The sequence below is a fragment of the Cetorhinus maximus genome, chromosome 13 (genome assembly GCF_964194155.1).
Source record: "Cetorhinus maximus chromosome 13, sCetMax3.hap1.1, whole genome shotgun sequence".
Lineage (NCBI taxonomy): Eukaryota > Metazoa > Chordata > Chondrichthyes > Lamniformes > Cetorhinidae > Cetorhinus > Cetorhinus maximus.
This window is the reverse complement of record NC_135891.1, coordinates 32,181,798-32,205,403: the sequence shown is the minus strand read 5'-3', so window position 1 is coordinate 32,205,403 and position 23,606 is coordinate 32,181,798. Positions and strand designations below refer to the sequence as shown.

At 45.6% G+C, this 23,606-nt stretch overlaps 1 protein-coding gene and 1 long non-coding RNA gene across 5 annotated transcripts in view; one reads left to right on the top strand and one right to left on the bottom strand.

Moving 5' to 3' along the window:
• Positions 1–23,606, bottom strand: part of LOC144688526 (uncharacterized) — a 933,048-nt gene that overhangs the window by 119,174 nt on the left and 790,268 nt on the right. The gene's annotated exons all lie outside the window — the stretch shown is intronic.
• The window catches only part of slc17a9b (solute carrier family 17 member 9b), a 65,612-nt gene continuing 64,181 nt past the window's right edge, over positions 22,176–23,606 (top strand). For 2 of the 4 annotated variants that reach the window (XM_078555207.1, XM_078555205.1), the window contains exon 1: positions 22,176–22,598. In XM_078555207.1, coding sequence (XP_078411333.1) covers positions 22,580–22,598 — 19 coding nt within the window. In that variant the 5' untranslated portion in view covers positions 22,176–22,579. The remainder of the gene's footprint in view (positions 22,599–23,606) is intronic. The other 2 variants (XM_078555204.1, XM_078555206.1) reach the window with 2 other exon arrangements.

The window sequence follows — 23,606 nt, the reverse complement described above, 5'->3', positions numbered from 1 at the left end:
TCTTTCTTTCTTTCTTTTAGTCTTGTTCCCGATTTTCATGGAGAAACAGGCTCTTTAACCTTGAGAGGGGATTTCTTAGCATTGCACAACATATAAAAATAGAGATACATTAAATGGAGGCAGAAGCTTTAGATTCATTGGAGTGATGGAGATGGTGAGGGGCAGAAACATGTTATTTTTTAATCTGGATGAATGAGCTTTGTTCTCTGCACCAATTTGGTGAATGGGGAGAAAGATACTGTTATGAAACCTTGTACGTTGTGGACTATTATTTTTAACGTACAACTTGAACAATTGGAAACATGTCTTTAGAGTTAACTGAAAAATATTGTTTCTTCAAAAAACAGGCATTTTGACTTTATTTTGGTGGCAAAATTGTCCATGAATAAAGTTAATTATTAATAAATAAAATATATTATAAAATTCACTTAATTTTCTTTTAGACTTCATAATTTGCAATTTAGATATAATAATTTACAAATAAAACTTTTGTTTATGTTTGACTGACCAGTGATCTTAAATACTTCTTAAAATCTTTTGCCTTCTTTTGCAGTTTGGTGTAAATGCTTTTCTTAGCTTTTAGCAGAACTAGATCCCTTGATTTTTATGGTTTATATCAATGGTTTAGGCTTACATGTATAGAGCAAAATTAAGAAATATTGGCCTTGTGGTTGTGAGGAAAAAGGCTGTAGACTGCAGGAAGATATCAATGGACTGGTCAGCTGGGCAGAGTGGTATATGGAATTCAATCCAGAGACGTATGAGGCCAAACAAGAGATGGGAATACACAATAAATGGAAGAATACTGAGAAGTGTAGAGGAACAAAAGGACCTTGGAGTGCATGTCCACAGATCCCTGAAGGTAGCAGGTCAGGTGGATAAGGTATTTAGGAAGGCGTAAGGGATATTTTCCTTTATTAGCTGAATGCAAGAGCAGGGAGGTTCTACAAGAACTGTATAACATGCTAGTTAGGTCATAGCTAGAGTACTGCATACAGTTCTGATCACCACATTACAGGAAGGATGTGATTGAATTAGAGAGTGTATGATGTTGCCAGGACTGCTCTGAGGACAGATCAGGTAGCTGGAGTTTGTTTTCTTTGGAACAGAGGATGTTGTGGGGAAATTTAATTGAGGTGTACAAAATTGAGGGACCTAGAAAGAGAGGTCAATAAACCAGGGGGCATAGATTTAAAGCAATTTCTGGGAGGATGAGAGGGGAGTTGAGAGAGTTTTTCACCGAGGGCAGTGTGGGTCTAGAACTCTCAGAGTGGTGAGAAGGAATCCTCAATGCATTTAAGAAGCACTTGGACGTGCACCTGAAGTGCCACAACCTAAAATGTTATGGACCGAGAGCTGAATTAGGTCGATAGCTTTCTTTTGTATTGCTGAAAAAAGAGACATGTCTGAGCTTTTTCTCTTGCACTCATCAGGACACTTAGAAGAATACCAATATCAGGGGCAAACAACAATTTATACTGTGTGAAGAAAGTGCTGACTGGCAAGTGGCGTTGCCATGGAGAATACACCACTGATGGTGACTGACAGTTAACTGCAAGCCGACCTTCACTGGTCATTATACATGCCGGGATTCTCTCAATTCCACAAGCTATAAGATTGGTCTTATCAGCAGCCTTGTAAATAGAGCCCGAGCTATTTGCTCACCATGCAAGCTTGATGCTGAAATAGGGCCAATCAAAGGCATCCTGCAGGATAATGGTCACCCTGATCAGATCATTTTGTGCTGTATATCATGCAAACTCATGAATGGGCCTAAGGCTGCCACTTTCAGCCCTGAAAAGCACAGTCTACCTCAAATTACCCTAGGAGAGCAAGGTATATCAAAAATTTGAGCAACAGGTGAAGCTAGCCGTTTCACACCGCTACTATGCAGTAGCAACACGAGTGGTATTCATCACAAACAGGATGCTGCTGTCAAGCCAATTAGACGTTTGCCTATAATACAAATGAGTAATGTGGTATATGAATTTCAGTGAAGCTAGGTATGTAGGCCATACGTCCCAAAGATTGGCGGATTGCATCAAACAGCATGTCTACTGCTGTTCGCAACAGACAGGGTACAGACCATAACCCAACCAGTCAGTGCTTGCAAAACTCAAAACACAGCGTCCAACATTAGATGTGATTCTGCAATTGGACATCATTTGCTAAATAATACTCAAATATGCTAAAAGAATTACACTGATAACCAATTTAAGGTTGTTAAGTCGGGCTTTTAGTGTGGTGGATTTGCGTGTACTGGAAGCTACATATATTAATACACAGGGCCCTGTTCTTTGCAGACAGAAAGAACATGTACATACATCGCACCTGTTTCAGCTAAACAAGATAAGTGACAGCCATTCGCTGACTCATTCCTCAGGGCAATGCCTTGACCTAGCAGGGTTAAGCTTCCGGCTTTAAATTTCAAACAAATTTTGCTATTTAACTGTCAGTCACCATCAGTGCTACATTCTCCATGGTAATGCTACTTGCTAACCAATCAGCACTGGCCTCAAATACAGCATAAATTGTTATTCCCCCGCCCCCGTATTCTTGCGTGTGTCCTGATGAGTGCAAGATGAAAAGTTTAGACATGTCTCTTTTTTCATCAATACTCAAGTTCTGCACTGCCAAACTTTTGGCCGACATAAGCACAATGTGCTGAATGGCCTCCCTCGGTACTGTACATTTTTATGATGTTTAAAATCAGCCCCCCTGCAAAATGCAATGTTGTGGCATCCCCTCTGAAACAATACCAATGGGAGCCATTGTAAGCCTTGCACTTGAAGAGTTTCTATACAACTTAACTTTTGTTGATGGCTGTGTGGGCCACTGAAGAATCCTGAGCGACGGAGGCTTGATGCTTACTCTGCTCATTGCTGGCTAATTTTGAATAGGAGTCCTTCAACAGACAATAGCCCCTTAATTTAAAGAATGGGCTGAATTTCACGATCAGTGCTGAAGCAATGACACACGCAGCTGACCTCTCAGAAGACCTAATAATCTTTGGAGCGAATTTCCTCTTTCCTGACGTCAATTTGAACCTGATGCCAAGTTAAAGGGATTTCCAGCCATCCAGCAGCAGCGATGTCATCAAGCAGGGTAAGCAGCTAATTATCTTGAAGCATTAACACAGGAAGCAAAAACCACTGAATCCATTCACTTTGATTTTTCAGATAGCAAAATAAATGATTGGGACGTGCACACGATATTAAGGTAGAAGTTAAAATATAAACTTAGAATTTAAAATACATAGAATTTTATCATGGAAAATTACTCCTTTGTACCTGGGAGGTTGGTTGGCAGTAGTCATGAAATACAAAGCCATTTAAAAACTCATTGCATCTCATTCAGCAAAGCATAACTTTTTCAAGTGTTTTTAAAATGAAGCTAATAATATAGTAGCAGATGTGCCTGTCAGTTCAATGACTTCTAATTGATTGCATTCTTGGGTTACCGCAACAGCGCAGCCTGTGGAGAAGTGCAGAAACACTTGACACCAACTGCTGGATTTCTACATGTAACTGTGCGCACGCACACACACTCCAGAAATTGCTGTCAATTTCAGAAGAGTAATAACAGTGAATGCGGTCAGTTTCACCATCATTATCACTGTAGTATCCAGGACATTGTTTTTATGTCCGTTTTAGACATCTGCCTAAAACATTTAAAAATGTGGGCCCCAAGAATTTTGCGGGGGGAACATTGTTTTGCAGATTGGGCTCACAGACCAACTGGTATGCTGAAATTGGGTGTAACGCAAACCAATTTCTATTCCTGGATGTCACGCTTTGTTTTGCAAATGAAGGAATCCATAAAAGAGAGAATGCTCAGCCTTCACTGGGAGACTCGAAAGCATAAAGACTTTCCAATCTGTTCCTGTACTAAAAAGCAAACTCCTCTGAGGCTTTATTTGCTTAACAACAATTAGATCTGTTGGCCTTAAAGGCATGCAACTCCACATGATCAGTAGAATAACAGCATAATACATCATGCATTGAATAATCATGCACTCACATCGATAAAATAAAACTTGAATGAAGCAGACATGGCAAATTTGATGCTATATACAAGGGCTTTAGAAAGAATCTTGTCACATTTCACATGCTACAAATCCAAAGCATCTGTCGCACTTTAAATAAAGGATTCTGTGCACTTTCTTGATTGTGGGAGGAGCTGGGGATCTATAAATAGCTTACAGGTGAATGCAAATATGATGTATCCACTGCAGGTGGATAAACAAATTAATCCTTTTACATACCACAGTTACATTAGCAAGTACATACATCTCATGGGACAAACCAACTCCTTTCCTAGGATCCTTTCCTAGATCCTGGGAATCTGCCTTTTCTGTATATGTGTTATAGTGAAGAAAAATAAAACACAAATAAATCAATTTGCATCTTCACCAAATATCTCTGCAGCAATACTCCCATGTTACCAAACGATTCTGCTTAAATAACATTTAAACTCATCTTATTCAGGACCTCCTGACAAACTTGAATAGTGGTATTTCCAGAATTTTCTACCTATATTAATTTTCCATTCCACCTGTCACACTTGCAATTTGAATTGAAATGCAACTATTATTATTTATCATGTGTTAAAAATGAAATCAAATGACAACATTTCTAAGTACAAAGTTTCAATTGTAAAATTAAAAAGAATATTTTTAAAAACTAAGTTTCCTCAGAGAAAATTGAGGCCATGGTTTACTTCTTTATTTTATTGTTTTGATAAGAAATACATTCTAGTTACTTTAATTACTCCTGAAATTAATTTTATTGATGATCTTATTGTAGTGATTTTCCATCAAGGCACAGAAGCAGAGGTAGTTGGGCCTAATAAACAGTAAGTCCCTATACACAGTCAGTTTTGCTGAAAGAATTGAACACAGATGCATACATGGAATTTGGTTTTAGTTCTGAGTGCCTTCAGCTGATTAATAGCTTCACAGAGAGGTAGCTAAAAGTCTTTAAAGGAAAATATTGTTAAATATTAGCCAGCAGGTTTAGCTGTATCACCAGATGGCGCCATAAAGCATCCCCAATTCTCATGCACCACCAAGTAGAGCTATACCACTGGGTGGAGAGGGGGAGCCTCCCTTCTCTGAGCACATAAATACCTTAATCTTGGTCAGGTAAGTAATTTTTAAAAAATATTATTTTAAATATCAAATAAAATTATTCTACACACATATCCCCCTCCTCCTCCCTTTCTCTCTCTCTCTCTCTCTCTTTTCTATCTGGCCCTGGACGCTCCCAGCTGTGGTTGCAGCCCTGGTAGTTCCAACCTATTTACAGCTTTTTTTTTGTAAAAATATACTTTATTCATAAAATATCTTCAATCACATTCCAAACCATTTCAAAAACAACATTACTAGGGTACAATCCAGGTTAAACTTTTACAAAATGTATCACCAGGTGCATCAGTACAAACAATATTACAATCATTTACAGCCTTTCATTTTGATCTGTACAGCCCGAGGGGCTCTAAACAGTTCCCAGTCTCTCGGTGCGTTGTGGTAGAAAGGTCTTAGACAGCGACCCTTCCCCATTGCGCCTTTGCGGCAGCTGCCCCAAGCTTTAGTGCGTCCCTCAGCACGTAGTCCTGGAAGTTGGATTGTGCCAGTCCGCAACAATCGGTCGGGGACAACTCTTTGTGCTGGAAGACCAACAAGTTTCGGGCAGACCAAAGCGCGTCTTTCACCGAGTTGATGATCCTCCAGCTGCACTTGATGTTTGTCTCGGTGTGTGTCCCTGGGAACAGCCCGTAGAGCACAGAGTCCTGTGTCACAGAACTGCTCGGGATGAACCTCGACAGCAACCACTGCATCTCTCTCCAGACTTTCTTTGCAAAGGCACAATCCACAAGGAGGTGAACAACGGTCTCTTCCCCACCACAGCCACCTCGAGGGCAACGTGCAGAGGGGGTGAGCCTCCTGGCGTGTAGGAAGGATCTGACGGGGAGGGCCTTTCTCACCACCAGCCAAGCTACGTCTTGGTGCTTGTTGGAAAGTTCTGGCGATGAGGCATTCTGCCAAATGACTTTGACAGTCTGCTCGGGGAACCATCCCACAGGGTCCACCCTCTCCTTTTCCCTCAGGGCCTCTAGGACGTTACGTGCTGACCACTGCCTGATGGACTTGTGGTCAAAGGTGTTTTTCTGCATAAATTTTTCCACCAGGGACAGGTGGTACGGCACGGTCCAACTACTTGGAGCGTTCCGCGGCAGCGTGGCCAGACCCATCCTTCGCAACACCGGGGACAGGTAGAACCTCAGCACGTAGTGACACTTGGTGTTTGCGTACTGAGGGTCTACGCACCGCTTGATGCAGCCACACACAAAGGTGGCCATCAGTATGAGGGCGATGTTGGGCACGTTTTTTCCCCCTTTATCTAGAGGCTTGTACATCGCGTCCCTGCGGACACGATCCATTTTCGACCTCCAGATAAAGCGGAAGATGGCTCGAGTGATCGCCGTCGCGCAGGAGTCTGGAATGGGCCAGACCTGCGCCACGTACAGCAACAGCAAGAGTACCTCACACCTGATGACCAGGTTCTTACCCGCAATGGAGAGGGAGCGTCGCTCCCACATGCCCAGTTTCCTTTTCACCATAGCCACTCGCTCCTTCCAGTTTCTAACGCATGCCCCGGTCCCTCTGAACCATATCCCCAGCACCTTCAGGCCGTCAGCCCTGACAGTGAAGGGGACAAAGGATCGGTCAGCCCAGTTCCCAAAGAACATGGCCTCGCTCTTCCCACGATTTACCTTGGCTCCCGAGGCCAGTTCGAACTGGTCGCAGATGTGCATCAGTCTGCGCACCGACAGCGGATCCGAGCAGAAGACGGCGACGTCGTCCATGTACAGGGAGGCTTTTACCTGAGTGCCTCCACTGCCTGGGATCGTCACTCCTCTTATGCCCGGATCCTTCCTGATGGACTCGGCAAAGGGTTCTATGCAACACACGAAAAGGACAGGCGAGAGAGGACAGCCCTGCCTGACTCCAGATTTAATCGGAAAGCTATCTGTTTCCCACCCATTGATTGAGACTGCGCTACTGATGTTAGTGTAGAGCAGTTGGATCCAATTTCGAATTCCCTCCCCAAAGCCCATTTTGGAGAGCACATCCCCCATGTAGGTGTGCGATATTCTGTCAAAGGCCTTCTCCTGATCCAAGCTGATGAGGCAGGTATCCACACCCCTGTCCTGTACATAGGCAATCGTATCCCTGAGCAGCGCCAGGCTGTCAGAGATCTTCCTGCCTGGCACAGAGCAGGTCTGGTCAGGGTGAATCACCAATTCCAGAGCGGATTTGACCCGGTTGGCGATGACCTTGGACAGAATCTTATAGTCCACATTCAACAGTGAAATGGGTCGCCAATTTCTAATTTCCTCCTTTTCCCCCTTGTGCTTGTAGATGAGGGTGATGATGCCCTTCCTCATGGATTCTGACATACTACCGGCCAGGAGCATACTCTCGTACACTCCTAGCAGGTCTGGGCCGATCAAGTCCCACAGAGCCCAATACAACTCCGCCGGCAAGCCGTCGCTTCCGGGGGTTTTACTCTTCTCGAAGGACTCGAGGGCCTTAGTCAGTTCATCAGGAGTTAGCGGTTTGTCCAGGCTCTCCCGCGTACTGTGGTCTAAGACCTCCGTGATAGAGGACAGGAAGGACTGGGAGGCCGTGCTGTCCGTGGGCTTCACGTCATACAATCCGGCATAAAAGGATTTGCTGATCCTCAGAATGTCGGACCGTGATGACTTTACTGAGCCGTCTTCTTCCTTCAGGCTGCTGATCACAGAGCGCTCTCTGTGTACCTTTTGGAAGAAGAAACGTGAGCACGTCTCATCCTGCTCCACGGAGCGGACTCTGGAACGGAAGATGATCTTGGAGGCCTCCGAGGCAAAGTGCGAGGCTTGCTGGCCCTTCACCTCTTGGAGCTCCTCCTTGACATCGACCCCCATCGACTGCAGCCGGAGCAGATTCTGCATCTTTTTCTGGAGTCGGGACATTTCCCTCTGTTCCTTTCTAGCTTTCTGGGTGCCTTTGCGGATGAAAAACTTCTTGATGCTTCCCTTGATCGCTTCCCACCAGTGTGTCAGGGACTCAAAGAGGGGTTTCACGGTTCTCCAACCTTTGTAATCCCTCTTGAGCTCCTCAATGTTCTCTGGGGTCAGCAGTTGCACATTTAGCTTCCATGCCCCCCTGCCCACCCTCAGGTCCTTCTCCAAGTGGCAGTCCGCCAGTAGGAGGCAGTGGTCAGAGAAGAACACCGGCTTGACTTTGGTGGATCTGACTGTGAATGCACGGGACACAAACAGGAAGTCTATCCTGGAACGAATGGACCCGTCTGGCCGCGACCAGGTGTATCTACGCTGCGCTCCGTCTGCAGGGTTGCTGAAGACGTCGTGCAGCTTGGCATCCTTAACTGTTTCCATCAGGGATCTGGACGTAGCGTCCAATCTGCTGCCGGCCCTGCCGGATCGTCCAGCCGCATCGATGATGCAGTTGAAGTCACTGCCCAGAATGACCGGCCTGGAGGTCGCCAGCAGCAGTGGGAGCTGCTGAAAAACCTCCAGCCGCTCAGCCCCTTGTGCCGGGCCATACACGTTAATTAACCGGAGTGGAGCGTTCTTGTACATTACGTCTGCTACGAGGAGTCGCCCGCCCACCACCCCCTTGACCTCGGAGACGGTGAAGTTGCCTCCCCGCAGCAGAATACCCAGGCCGGAGGAACGAGAGTCGTTTCCGCCCGACCAGATCGATGGCCCGTGGGACCACCATCGTGACCATTGCCTGTAGGAGCTGAGGTGCGGTATCGCACACTCCTGCAGAAACAACAGGTCAGCTTTGACCTTGGCTAGGTAGTCCAAGGTCGCAACACATCGCGTAGTAGATTTAATGCTACGCACATTTATGGATACAATCTTTAAACCCATTTTAAAGCATTTATTCTCCTACCAAACCCACTGTCTCTGAGAGTCCCAGACCTTTAGTCTGCTCCTTCATACCCGTAGTGAGCTCAAATTCCTTCACTTTGGATGGGCTGAGGTAGATCTCCTTGGCCGTGTTCTGCTCCGGTGGCATCTGGAGGTTCACGTAGAGAGTGGGTTTTGAGATGACCTTTGCTGGAGAAGCTTCTCCAAAACTCACCCCCTCTGGGGTGTTGCTGTTCCCGGCTTCCTGGAGCTGGGGTGCGATGATTGCCTCACTGCTCCCAGATTCCAGGGGCTGTGGTGCACTGGCCTCCTCAGGTTGCAGGCAAAGTTGGGGTGCGCTGGTCTCCTTGTTGTCTCCAATTTTCTGGAGCTCGGGTGTCTCGTCCTCCAACGCCCTGGAGCTTTGCCGCCTCTTCTGTCGGTGCCGCTCTGGCACTTCATCATCCGAAGAGCTGCTGCCCTTGTCATCCGTGTCGGATGGGAGACGCCTCTTGCCGCTTCTCTGGGAAACGCCTTTGCTTCTTATTCGCTCCCTCTTACTTTTCTTGTTCTTCACCGTCCGCCACTCCCCCTGCTGCTTTTCCACTGCTGCCTCCTCCTCCATTGATTCGCTGTCCTGAGGACTGGGAGGTTCAGGGGGTAGTGCTGTTGATTGGCTCTCTGTTGCCTCAATCTCTTTCTCCACCTTGTCTCTCTCTGTGTCCTCCTTTGTCCCGTTGAGCTCCCTGGGGGCCTTGGTGGTTGGAGTGACACGGAACATTTCTTCTGCTTCCCCCTGGTCGGCTTTGGCTGCCTGTGCGTAAGTACGGCAGCGTTTGGGGCAGGTCCTGTAGAGGTGACCTGCCTCGCCACACAGGTTGCAGCACTTGGCCTGTTTGCAGTCTTTTGTCTGGTGCCCTTCCTGTTTGCAGATCTTGCAGAGGGAGGCGCTGCAGTTGGCCACCACATGACCAGCCTTGCCGCATGAGCGACAATGCTTGGGTTGCCCAGCGTAGACCAGGTAGCCACGGTTTCCCCCGATAGTGAAACTGGAAGGAGGGTGGAAAATGGCTCCCTTACCATCGGTCTTTAGCGTGACCTTAAACAGGCGTTTGCCTGTCCAGATCCCCAGGTCGTCTCGAATCTCGGTGCCACTCCCCACCTTATCGAAGTACCTGGTGAGGAAGGTGACCACGTCGGCGACAGGGACGAAGGGGTTGTACACATGCACCATCACCACACGTTCCCGTTGCAACGGCAGAGAAAAGTGCGGCTCCGCCGTCAGGATCTTCATCTCCGGCAGGTCTCTCTTCTCCTCGAACACCCTCAGGAGCTGGACACAGTCTGCCACCCGCTTGAACGTCACGTCAAAATAACCACCTTTGCGGGAGTCATGCAGGGTGAAGATCTCCGTAGCTTGGAAGCCGCACGCCTTCAACAGGATCCTCCTGGTGAAGAAGCCCCGATCCATAGGTGATCCTCCCTCGCTGTGGTTCACCGTGACTCGGACGGTGATAGGTAACCCACGGTATGGATTTCGATTGCGATTGGTTATAGCCCTTCCATCCCGACCTTGCCTTGGTAGGACCATGGTGTCGCCCCTGCAACACTTGATCTTAGCCAAAAGGCCTATTTACAGCTACTGATAGACTGCAGTCTTCGCTCCCTTGGTGGCCGATAAGCTTCCTGCTGTCTCGAGTCCCAGTTTGTTGTCTTGTCACATTCTAGTGCATTGATTTCATTGCAACCCAGTTTCTTTGCTGGATGTTGTTGGTACAAACTGATTTTTGCTGCTCATCTCTAGCCCATCTGTCTTCAGGCCCACCCTAGCCTTGGGCTCCACTCCAATCGCTACTTTTAGCTCCACCGTTCCTGCTATTTATTCATGGATGATGATTCATTTATGTTACTCAATGTTTACAGCATAGAAACAGGTTATTCAGATCAACTGGTTAAGCTGGTGGTTATAAAAACAAATTAACTGTAAAAACTCAGCAGGTCTGACAGCATCTGCGGAGAGGAATACAGTTAACGTCTCGAGTCCGTATGACTCTTCACCAGAACTAAGGAAAAATAGAGAAGAGGTGAGATATAAGCTGGTTTAAGGGGGAGTGGGGGGGAGGGTGGGACAGATAGAGCTGGATAGAGGGCCAGTGATAGGTGGAGATTGCCAAAAGATGTCATAGACAAGGGGACAAAGAGGGTTGACGGGGGTGATATTAGCTAAGAAATGTGCTAATGGTGACATTAAGGGTAGAAAGCAGGACGAGCAAGGGACAGATAGCCCTAGTGGGAGTGGTGTGGGGGGAAGGGATCGAAATAGGCTAAAAGGTAGAGATAAAACAATGGATGGAAATACATTTAAAAATAATGGAAATGGATGGGAAAAGAAAAATATATCTAAATTATTGGAAAAAGGGGGATTGGAAAGGGGGTGGGGATGGAGGAGAGAGTTCAGGATCTAAAGTTGTTGAACTCAATATTCAGTCCGGAAGGCTGTAAAGTGCCTAGGCGGAACTGTTCCTCCAGTTTGCGCTGAGCTTCACTGAAACATTGCAGCAGGCCAAGGACGGACATGCGGGCATGAGAGCAGGGTGGTGTGTTGAAATGGCAAGCGACAGGGAGGTCTGGGTCATGCTTGCGGACAGACCGAAGGTGTTTCACAAAGCGGTCACCCAGTCTGTGTTTGGTCTCTCCAATGTAGAGGAAACTGCATTGGGAGCTGTGAATGCAGTAGACTAAATTGAGCGACATGCAAGTGAAGTGCTGCTTCACTTGAAAGGAGTGTTTGGGCCCCTGGATGGTGAGGAGGGTGGAAGTAAAGCGGCAGGTGTTGCACCTTCTGCGGTTGCTTGGGAAGGTGCCGTGGGAGGGGGTTGAGTTGTCGGGGGTGATGGAGGAGTGGTGGACCAGGGTGTCCCGGAGGGAACGGGGGGGGAGGTGGTGAAGGGAAGATGTGCTTGGTGGTGGCATCATGCTGGAGTTGGCGGAAATGGCGGGAGATGATCCTTTGAATGCAGAGGCTGGTGGGGTGATAAGTGAGAACAAGGGGGACCCTATCATGGTTCTGGGACGGAGAGGAAGGTGTGAGAGCAGTAGCGCAGGAGATGGGCCGGACACGGTTGAGGGCCCTGTCAACCACCGTGGGTGGAAAACCTCAGTTAAGGAAGAAGGAAGACATGTCAGAGGAACTATTTTTGAAAGTGGCATCATCAGAACAGATACGAGGGAGGTGAAGGAACTGAGAGAATGGGTGGAGTCCTTGCAGGAAGCGGGGTGTAAGGAGCTGTAGTCAAGGTAGCTGTGGGAGTCGGTAGGCATGTAATGAATATTGGTGGACAGTCTATCACCAGAAATTGAGACAGAGAGATCAAGGAAGGGAAGGGAAGTGTCAGAGATGAAACATGTGAAAATGATGGAGGGCCCTCAACCGTGTCCAGCCCACCTCCTGCGCATCCGCCCTCACACCTTCCTCTCCCTCCCAGAACTATGATACGGTCCCATTGTCCTCACTTATCACTCTACCAGCCTCCGCATTCAAAGGATCATCCTCCGCCATTTCCGCCAACTCCAGCATGATGCCACCACCAAACACATCTTCCCTTCACCCCCCCTGGCAGTATTCCGCAGGGATCGTTCCCTCCAGAACACCCTGGTCCACTCCTCCATCACCCCCTACACCTCAACCCCTTCCCACAGCACCTTCCCATGCAACCGCAGAAGGTGCAACACCTGCCCCTTTACTTCCCCCCTCCTCACCGTCCAAGGGCCCAAACACTCCTTTCAAGTGAACCAGCATTTCACTTGCACTTCCCTCAATTTAGTCTACTGCATTCGCTGCTCCCAATGCAGTTTCCTCTACATTGGAGAGACCAAACGCAGACTGGGTGACCGCTTTTTGGAACACCCTCGGTCTGTCCGCAAGCATGACCCAGACCTCCCTGTCGCTTGCCATTTCAACACTCCACCCAGCTCTCATGCCCACATGTCCATCCTTGGCCTGCTGCAATGTTCCATTGAAGCTCAACGCAAACTGGAGGAACAGTACCTCATCTTCCGACTAGGTACTTTACAGCCTTCCGGACTTAATATTGAGTTCAACAACTTTAGATCCTGAGCTCTCTCCTCCATCCCCACCCCCTTTCCAATCCCCCTTTTTCCAATAATTTAGATATATTTTTCTTTTCCCATCCATTTCCATTATTTTTAAATGTATTTCCATCCATTGTTTTATCTCTACCTTTTAGCCTATTTCAATCCCTTCCCCCACTATGGCTATATGTCCCTTGCTCATCCTGCTTCCTACCCTTAATGTCACCATTAGTACATTTCTTAGCTAATATCACCCCCATCAACACCTCTTGTCCTTTTGTCTATGACATCTTTTGGCAATCTCCACCTATCACTGGCCTTCTATCCAGCTCTATCTGTCCCACCAACCCCCCACCACTTAAACCAGCTTATATTTCACCTCTTTTCTATTTTTTCCTTATTTCTGGTGAAGAGTCATACAGACTCAAAACATTAACTGTATTCCTTTCTGCAGATGCTGTCAGACCTGCTGAGCTTTTCCAAGTATTTTTGTTTTTGTTTCGAATTTCCAGCATCCGCAGTTTTTTGCTTTTATCTTAGTGTTTAATTGACTGTCACTTCTCTTCAAGGAATGCCTACCTTGAAGAAGTATTGCTCTTCTCTCCGTCAGGATTTCCGCCTGTCTCTCTTGCCCTGTTCACCTTCATTGCTTTCCATTTCTCTCCTGGTGTTTGACCAGGTGTTTACTAAAACTTGCTTTCACAGCCATATTTCCTACCTCAGTGACTGTCTCCGTCTCCGACTTACCCCACGTGGATTTCAACTGAAGTTCCATCCCTCATGTTTCGAACCCACCCAGGATTACAGGTATCTCTGGGACATACAACGCTCTTCAAACTGCTGTTCTCGTCGCATCCTGAGATCCACACTCAGTGCCATGCGCCGCCATATGAACACACTCGACCTCTCCCTCCAGCAGCACTGACGCACCCTATTTCTAAGCTGTCCTTGCCCCCAGTTTCATTTTATTCTTCGTCTCATCCGACGCCTCAACAAGAAACTTTGTCTCTTTCTTTCAGGTGCAAAGGAACGCAAGCTCCAACAACTCATCGACACCAATGCCCATCCAGGACACTCCACCTCTGCATGTCCCTCTGTCCCCATCCCGTCTTCCAATCCGAGCCCCGGCCATGTATTCACCGTACCCCCTGACCTTCCCCTCTCTGATGCTGAACGTTCAATGCTCAGCAAAGGACTCAGTCTCATACCCTTACGCCCTCATCTCAATGAATTTCGGGCTTGGCACGATGCTGAACTCTTCTTCCGCCACCTTCGTCTCCGTGCTCACTCCTTTGGGCAGGAGTCCTCTCCCCGTTCAACGGATCCTTTTACCCACCTCCAATATTCACCCTCCACCTGGACCCCTCCCTCTGGATTCTTACCTGCTCTTGATCTTTTCATTGAGAACTGTCGGCATGACATCAGTTGTCTCAATTTCTCTGCTCCTCTCACCCACTCTAACCTGCCTCTCTCTGAACTTGCTGCACTCCATTCTCTCATGTCCAACCCTGACATTGTCATCAAACCTGCTCACAAGGGTGGTGCTGTTGTTGTCTGGCGCACTGACCTCTACTTCATAGAGGCTGAGCGTCAACTCACAGACACTTCCTCCTGCCTCCCCCTGGACCATGACCCCACCACTGAACATCAAGCCATTGTTTTTAGGACTGTCACTAACCTCATCTCCTCTGGAGATCTTCCCTCCACAGCTTCCAACCTCATAGTCTCCCAACCTTGGACGGCCCACTTCTACCTCGTACCCAAAATTCACAAACAGGACTGTCCCGGCAGACCGATCGTGTCAGCCTGTTCCTGCCCCACGGAACTCATTTCTTGCTATCTTGACTCCATTCTCTCTCCCCTTGTCCAGTCTGTTCCCACCTACATCTGTGACTCCTCTGACACCCTACATTATACCAACAATTTCCAGTTCCCTGGCCTCAACCGCCTCCTCTTCACCATGGACGTCCAATCCCTCTACATCTCCATCCCCCACCGGGATGGTCTGAGGGCTCTCCACTTCTTCCTCAAACAGAGGCCCGAACAATCCCCATCCATCACTACTCTCCTCCATCTGGCTGAACTTGTTCTCTCACTGAACAATTTCTCCTTAAACTCCTCTCACTTCCTCCAAATAAAAAGTGTGGCTATGGGTACCCGCATGGGCCCAGTTGTGCCTGTCTCTTTATGGGGTATGTGGAACATTCCTTGTTCCAGTCCTACTCCGGTCCCCTCCCACAACTCTTTCTCCGGTATAAAAACAAAAAACTGCAGTTGCTGGAAATCCAAAACAAAAACAGAATTACCTGGAAAAACTCAGCAGGTCTGGCAGCATCGGCGGAGAAGAAAAAAGTTGACATTTCAAGTCCTCATGACCCTTCAGCAGAACTAAGTAAAAATAGGAGAGGGGTGAAATATAAGCTGGTTTAAGGTGGGGGGTGGGGAGAGAGAAGTGGGGGGGGTGGGGGGGCGGTGGTTGTAGGGACAAGCAAGCAGTGATAGGAGCAGATAATCAAAAGATGTCACAGACAAAAGAACAAAGAGGTGTTGAAGGTGGTGATATTATCTAAAAGAATGTACTAATTAAGAATGGACGGCAGGACACGCAAGGTACAGCTCTAGTGGGGGTGGGGTGAAATAAGACTAAAAGGGTATAAAAGGTATAGATTTAAAAATAATGGAAATAGGTGGGAACAGAAAAATCTATATAAATTATTGGAAAAAACAAAAGGGAGGGGAAAGAAACAGAAAGGGGGTAGGGATGGAGGAGGGAGTTCAAGATCTAAAGTTGTTGAACCCAATATTCAGTCCGGAAGGCTGTAAAGTGCCTAAGCAAGCCAAGGACAGACTTGCGGGCAAGAGAGCAGGGTGGAGTGTTAAAATGGCAAGCGACAGGGAGGTCTGGGTCATTCTTGCGGATAGACCGAAGGTGTTCTGCAAAGCGGTCGCCCAGTCTGCGTTTGGTCTCTCCAATGTAGAGGAGGCCGTATTGGGAGCAACGAATGCAGTAGACTAAGTTGGAGGAAATGCAAGTGAAATGCTGCTTCACTTGAAAGGAGTGTTTGGGCCCTTGGACACTCCTTTCAAGTGAAGCAGCATTTCACTTGCATTTCCCCCAACTTAGTCTACTGCATTCGTTGCTCCCAATGCGGTCTCCTCTACATTGGAGAGACCAAATGCAGACTGGGTGACCGCTTTGCAGAACACCTTCGGTCTGTCCGCAAGAACGACCCAGAGCTCCCTGTCGCTTGCCATTTTAACACTCCACCCTGCTCTTTTGCCCACATGTCTGTCCTTGGCTTGCTGCATTGTTCCAGTGAAGCTCAACCCAAACTGGAGAAACAGCACCTCATCTTCCGACTAGGCACTTTACAGCCTTCCGGACTGAATATTGAGTTCAACAATTTTAGATCTTGAACTCCCTCCTCCATCCCCACCCCCTTTTCGTTTCTTTCCCCTCCCTTTTGTTTTTTCCAATAATTTATATAGATTTTTCTTTTCCCACCTATTTCCATTATTTTTAAATCTATACCTTTTATGCCCTTTTAGTCTTATTTCACCCCACCCCCACTAGAGCTGTACCTTGCGTGTCCTGCCGTCCATTCTTAATTAGCACATTCTTTTAGATAATATCACCACCTTCAACACCTCTTTGTTCTTTTGTCTGTGACAACTTTTGATTATCTGCTCCTATGACTGCTTGCTTGTCCCTAAAACCACCTCCCCCCCCACTTCTCTCCCCCCAACCCCCCCCACCTTAAACTAGCTTATATTTCACCCCTCTCCTATTTTTACTTAGTTCTGTTGAAGGGTCATGAGGACTCGAAACGTCAACTTTGTTCTTCTCCGCCGATGCTGCCAGACCTGCTGAGTTTTTCCAGGTAATTCTGTTTTTGTTTTGTTCTTTCTCCGGAACATCAATGATTGCTTCGGTGCTGCTTCCTGCTCTCGTCTGGACCTGGAAAAATTTATTAATTTTGCTTTCAATTTCCACCCCTGCATTATGTTCACATGGTTCATCTCTGACACTTCCCTTCCCTTCCTTGACCTCTATGTCTCAATTTCTGGTGATAGACTATCCACTAATATTCATTACATGACTACCGACTCCCACAGCTACCTTGACTACAGCTCCTCACACCCCGCTTCCTGTAAGGACTCCATCCCATTCTCTCAGATCCTTCGCCTCCGTTGCATCTGTTCTGATGATGCCACTTTCAAAAACAGTTCCTCTGACATGTCTTCCTTCTTCCTTAACCGAGGTTTTCCACACACGGTGGTTGACAGGGCCCTTAACCATGTCCGGCCCATCTCCTGCGCATCTGCCCTCACAACTTCCTCTCCCTCCCAGAACCATGATAGGGTCCCCCTTGTCCTCACTTATCACCCCACCGGCCTCCGCATTCAAAGGATCATCCTCCGCCATTTCCGCCAACTCCAGCATGATGTCACCACCAAACACATCTTCCCTTCAACCCCCCTGGCGGCATTCCGCAGGGATCGTTCCCTCCGGGACACCCTGGTCCACTCCTCCATCACCCCCTACACCTCAACCCCTTCCCACAGCACCTTCCCATGCAACCACAGAAGGTGCAATACCTGCCCCTTTACTTCCCCCCTCCTCACCGTCCAAGGGCCCAAACACTCCTTTCAAGTGAACCAGCATTTCACTTGCACCTCCCTCAATTTAGTCTACTGCATTCGCTGCTCCCAATGCAGTTTCCTCTACATTGGAGAGACCAAACGCAGACTGGGTGACCGCTTTTCGGAACACCCTCAGTCTGTCCGCAAGCCTGACCCAGACCTCCCTGTCGCTTGCCATTTCAACACTCCACCCTGCTCTCATGCCCACTTGTCCATCCTTGGCCTGCTGCAATGTTCCAGTGAAGCTCAATGCAAACTGGAAGAACAGCACCTCATCTTCCGACTAGGTACTTTACAGCCTTCTGGACTGAATATTGAGTTCAACAACTTTAGATCATGAACTCTCTCCTCCATCCCCACCCCCTTTCCAATCCCCCTTTTTCCAATAATTTAGATATATTTTTCTTTTCCCATCCATTTCCATTATTTTTAAATGTATTTCCATCCATTGTTTTATCTGTACCTTTTAGCCTATTTCAATCCCTTCCCCCCACCCCACCCCCACTATGGCTATCTGTCCCTTGCTCGTCCTGCTCTCTACCCTTAGTGTCACCATTAGCACATTTCTTAGCTAATATCACCCCCGTCAACACCTCTTTCTCCTTATGTCTATGACATCTTTTGGCAATCTCCACCTATCACTGGCTCTCTATCCAGCTCTATCTGTCCCACCACCCCCCCCTTAAACCAGCTTATATTTCACCTCTTTTCTATTTTTCCTTAGTTCTGGTGAAGAGTCATACGGACTCGAAACATTAACTGTATTCCTTTCTGCAGATGCTGTCAGACCTGCTGAGTTTTTCCAGGTATTTTTGTTTTTGTTTCGGATTTCCAGCATCCGCAGATTTTTGCTTTTATTTAAGCTAGTGGTTATGCTCTGCACAAGCCCCTTCCTACCTTACTTTGTCTTACCCTACCAGCATATCTTATTTCTTTCTCCCTCAAGTAGGAAGCAAGCTTCCCTTACATTCGTGGTGTCCTGATTCTGGTTTTGATTGTGGCCCACTCCTTTAAGTCCAGCCCAATTATTGCTCTTCACCTCCCACCCACTTCTATCCTCAAACCTCATTTGGGTCCCATTATTGATTGATGATATTAAACATAGCATAGTAATATCATTGATTTAATTTAATTAATTTCAACAAACAAGGAAACAAAAATGGAAATCTTGAAGACATGGTGAAAAATGAGTGGTAATGATAATGGGGGAGACAGCAGTACAGTGGTAATGTCACTAGACTAGGAATCTAGAAGCCCAGGCTAATGTCCAGGGAACATGGGTTCAAATCCCAAATTGAATTTAAATTCAATTAATAAAATCTGGAATTGAAAGCTAGTCTTAACTCTCATTGTCATAAAAACCCATATGGTTTACTAACGTCCTTTCAGGAAGGAAATCACCTGTCCCTACCTGGTCTGGCCCACGTGTGACTCCAGACCCACAGCAATGTGGCTGATTCTCAACTGCCCTCTGAAATGGCCCAGCAAGGTATTTCAAGCACAATTAGGGATGGGCAACAAATGCTGGCCTTGCCAGCAATGCCCACATACCATGAAAGAATAAAGGGAAAAAAAAGTAAAAGGGAGAAGAAACACATAATAGGTTGAAGGTGGATATTTGTTGCCATGATAATAGTTGATTGTGGTAGTGGACCCCAGTATTAGATAGTATACAGTACTTTGTACTAGATTGGGGGGTCACCTGACCGGGGCTTTGAAGGTCAGATAGCCCATGTTCGAGTCTGTCTTGATAGAGTTTAGACACTGCAGATATGTGTTTATGTTAGAAAAATGTGTTTTCAATAAAGTTAGCTCAGCTACAATGTAGACAGCCTGTGTGTGTCATTGAAACAAAAAACAAGACATTTGTTGCAGGAAATGAGCAGAGGCAATGGCCTATGTCCTCGAATCCACCTTTTTATCACCATTTAAAAATCATTAACCATTAATTTTGTAGACCTCCATTAAGTGAAATATGATAGAAAAAGACCCCAGCGAGACAGGTTTCTGAGTTAATTTATATCATTCACCTCTCTGTTCCAGCTTCCTGGTGTTAATGAATTGCAAGAAGTGGGAGAGCAGGCAAATAAGGATCACACTGAAAAACAACTCAGAAAAAGCTTTATTTAGAAATTAGAAAGCTACTTTGTATTGTAGCTGTAAGTCATCTCCATTGTTCTCCCATTTCATTGGGTAGCAATAATAAGTCTATTCAGATCCAGGACAAATGCCCTGGGTGAACATGGGCCTCCTCCCACGCTATCAATATATTATTCTATTCCTTGCTCCTTCATGTACTTATCTAGTTTTGCCTTAAATACACCTAGCTTTTCACCTCAACTACTCCTTGTGAGAGCAAGTTCTGCATTCTTACCACTCTGACTAAAGAAATTTCTCCAAAATTTCCCATTGGATTTATTGGTGACTATTTTCTATTAATGGCTCTTAATTTTGATCTCCCTAATAAGTGGAAACATCTCTACATCTAGCTTATCCAACCTTTTCATAATTTTAATGGCCACCAGTCCACCTTCTCAATTTTAGAGAAAGAATACCTGTCTCTTCAGCCTTTCCTTTCAGTTCAGGTATCACCCTCGTGAATATCTTTTTGCATCTTCTCCCCTGCCTCTGTCTTTTTTTAATAATATGAAGATCAGAATTGTGCGTAGTACAGTTAACGCAGTCTAATCAAGCTTCCATACATGTTTAACTTAACTTTTCTACTTTCCACTTCTATCACTCTAGAAATGAACTGCAGTGCTTAGCTAATTTTTATTAACCTGTATTGCTACTTTTAGTGTTTGTGATTTAGATGTAAAGGGAAAAACTAAAATATGTATTTAAACCAGGAGAGAGAAATTTTAAAAATGTAGCTCAAACATTCAGGCAGAAGGAACAGTAAAGGCGTGCATCCCAAATAAATGCATGGAGTTTATATAAATGCATGGAGTATAAGGAATAAATTAAATAGACTGCAGGTGCAAATGGTAGTCATTACTGAGAGATAGCTGCAAGATCGTCAGGGCTGAGAACTAAATGCTCCAGATTATAAACTCTACATGACAGATCGCGAACATGTAGAGGGGGACGAATAGTCTTGGTGATTAAGTATGTAATCACTTCAGTGATAAAGGATTATAATGAAAGGTAAGGAGGCAGTGGAGATCTTGAGTAGAATTAAGGAAAGGATTTAAACTTTGATTCTAAAACATTTGAGCTTTGCTGATTTATATTTGGTTGATTAACTTTCCTGTTTCCCATATACCCTTCCTATTTCTTAGGAGAACAATTTGGCCTCTTCCTTATTCTGGCCTGGCATTCAGTAATACAGCCCTGGTATTAGTTTGACTTTTTTTCCCACATTACAGACATCCACCTTAAGTAACTTACCCCCAATCATTCTAAAATGACCAAATCTTTCACCTGAAATGCTTAAATTTACAATACTTATATCAACATTTTCAAACTTTAGTTGCTGGAACCTAAAGGGTTCTTGAGAGAATGCCTATAGGATCATCAGATTTTAGTATTTGACATTAATTAGCATTTTATTCCTGTAGATCTATCCAGAATACTAAAAAAATCTACAAAATCTTAATTCCTGTTGCCATGTTAATGTCTCAAATGTTTCCATGATAAATTGCTTTGTCCACATTTATAATAGAAGTCATTTATGTAAACTTGTCATGCTGCAGCTACTTACTGACTCTAGCTTTACACTCCCCAACAAGTGTACTCCAGAAAACTCTGCTTCCCCCTCCCCCCATTGCAATAAGTTTTGCTATTTAACGAGAAATAATTATATAATACCAAATTATATAAACAATAAAGAAAACGCATTTAAAATGGGATTGGAATTATATATGTGCAGCTCTGTGACTGCACTTGGTCGTTCTTGGGTGATTGGCGGGGATGTATCTATATATTGCTGCAACAAAGATTGCACTGTTTTTCTTTCGATAATTGTAACAGTCTTTCAAAAGTTATGACATCGTTCCTAGGACTGTATCAATATTTGCAAAAGATTCCCGAGGATGTGTCAATATTTGTATGGGACATGAACCCTTTCTTCCTGCAGGCAAGTTTGCGAAACACTAATTAGCAAAAGCGTACATTGCATTCAAATGTAACAACGCTAACGTATAATGAATCATAAAACAAGTTCTACTGTTCAGGCAGCAGCTTTTGTTATCGAGGGGATATTTCCGAATCTGGGAATATCATTACTTAGTGACTCGCGTATTTGTAATCTTGGTGTTTAAGTCACTTCATCGGTTCTTGCAGGCAAATATAAAAGAAAAGGGGGTATGTTTGAAAACAACCAAGTTAACATAACACAACCGTTCTAGAGAATTCCATGTTTTAGTTCCGAAGAGTCTTACTGGATTGAAAAGGTTAACTCTGTTTCCCTCTCCACAGATACTGCCTGTGCTGCTGAGTTCTCTCTCCCCCTCCCTTTCTGTTTTTATTCATTCTGTTGGTGCTGGAGAGTTCTTTAGTATTAGAATGACAGGGCTGCAAGAGGTAACTGTGGCTGGAAGCTACGACTCTTCGATATCTTGTACACGGAAGTCCTGAAATTAACTTAGATGTACCCGGAAGTGCTGAAATGGATTTCGATGTAAAGTGACACGTATTACTAGCAGATCCGGATCGGAGGATGAGCAGGGCAAGCGAGTTTGGTTTCAGATGGGTGGAGAAATGCTTTAAATTGAATTGAATTTTCTTTTTACCCAAGCAGAAGTGACGCCGTGGCTAGTGATTGCTGGTTAGCTTCCTTCGGAAAACTGTGATGCTTGTGTTGCTCCGAAAGTTCAATTGATGGCTTTTGCTGTGCATGATGATGGCGCTAAGTACAACAGCTTCAAGCATTCAGGCGCATTACAAACTGCGTTAACAACCACCACGGCTCACTCCAATGGGAAATTCTGGTCAAAGTAAGTAAGGGATTTATTACTGAGGGACTTTCATAATTGAAAACTCTGTTCGAACGTCCATTTCCTGATTGGTAAATAACAACCACAACTTGCCCTGCTGATCTGTAGGTGAGTCAAAATCACAAGAGAGCTCCATCCTTCAAGAACGGTAGGAGAGGCAAACCAGGAAATGATAAACGGATTTAGTCAAGCATCTGTTGTGGGGAAGTAATAAACTGTTATCAGGGACAGCACTCGGACAAATATGAATTGTTCAAAGAGAGCCTGCATGGATTTATAAAGAATAAATGAAGTCCAACAAGCCTAATTGAGTTTTTTGAATAACTAATGTGGTAGGTAAGGGAGTATCTGTAAAGATAAAAGTAAAATACTGCAGATGCTGGAAATCTGAAACAAAAACAGAAAATGCTGGAAAAACACAGCAGGTCTGACAGCATCTGTGGAGAGAGAAAAACAAAGTTAATGTTTCCAGTCCGTATGACCCTTCTTCAGAGCTGAAGAGAAGTAGAAATGTGATGAAATTTATACTGTTTAAGGGGGTGGGGCAGGTGGAGCTGGATAGAAGGCCAGTGATAGGTGGGGACAAAGGAGGTATTGACAAAGATGTCATGAACCAAAGGACAAAGGGATTGTTAGTGGTAGTGGTTAGTGTTAAAAAATGTGCTAATAGTGGCATAAAGATAAGAAAGCAGAATGTGATTATAGCAGAACAAGGATAGCATTGTGTGAAAGAACATCATGGAACAAGTGACAGATGGCCCTGTAAGGGATGGGGTGGGGGGAGGGGGCGGTTGTGGGGGGAAAAAAGGATAGAAAATGGGATAAAAAGGGGATAAAACTACAGATAAATAAATAAAAATATAACAAGTGGATAATAAATAAAAATGAATGTAGAAGAAAGGGGATAAAAAAGGGGGTGAGGATGGAGGAGAGAGCTCATGGTCTGAAGTTATTGAATGCAATGTTGAGTCCAGAAGGCTGTAAAATGCCTAGTCAGAAGATGAGGTG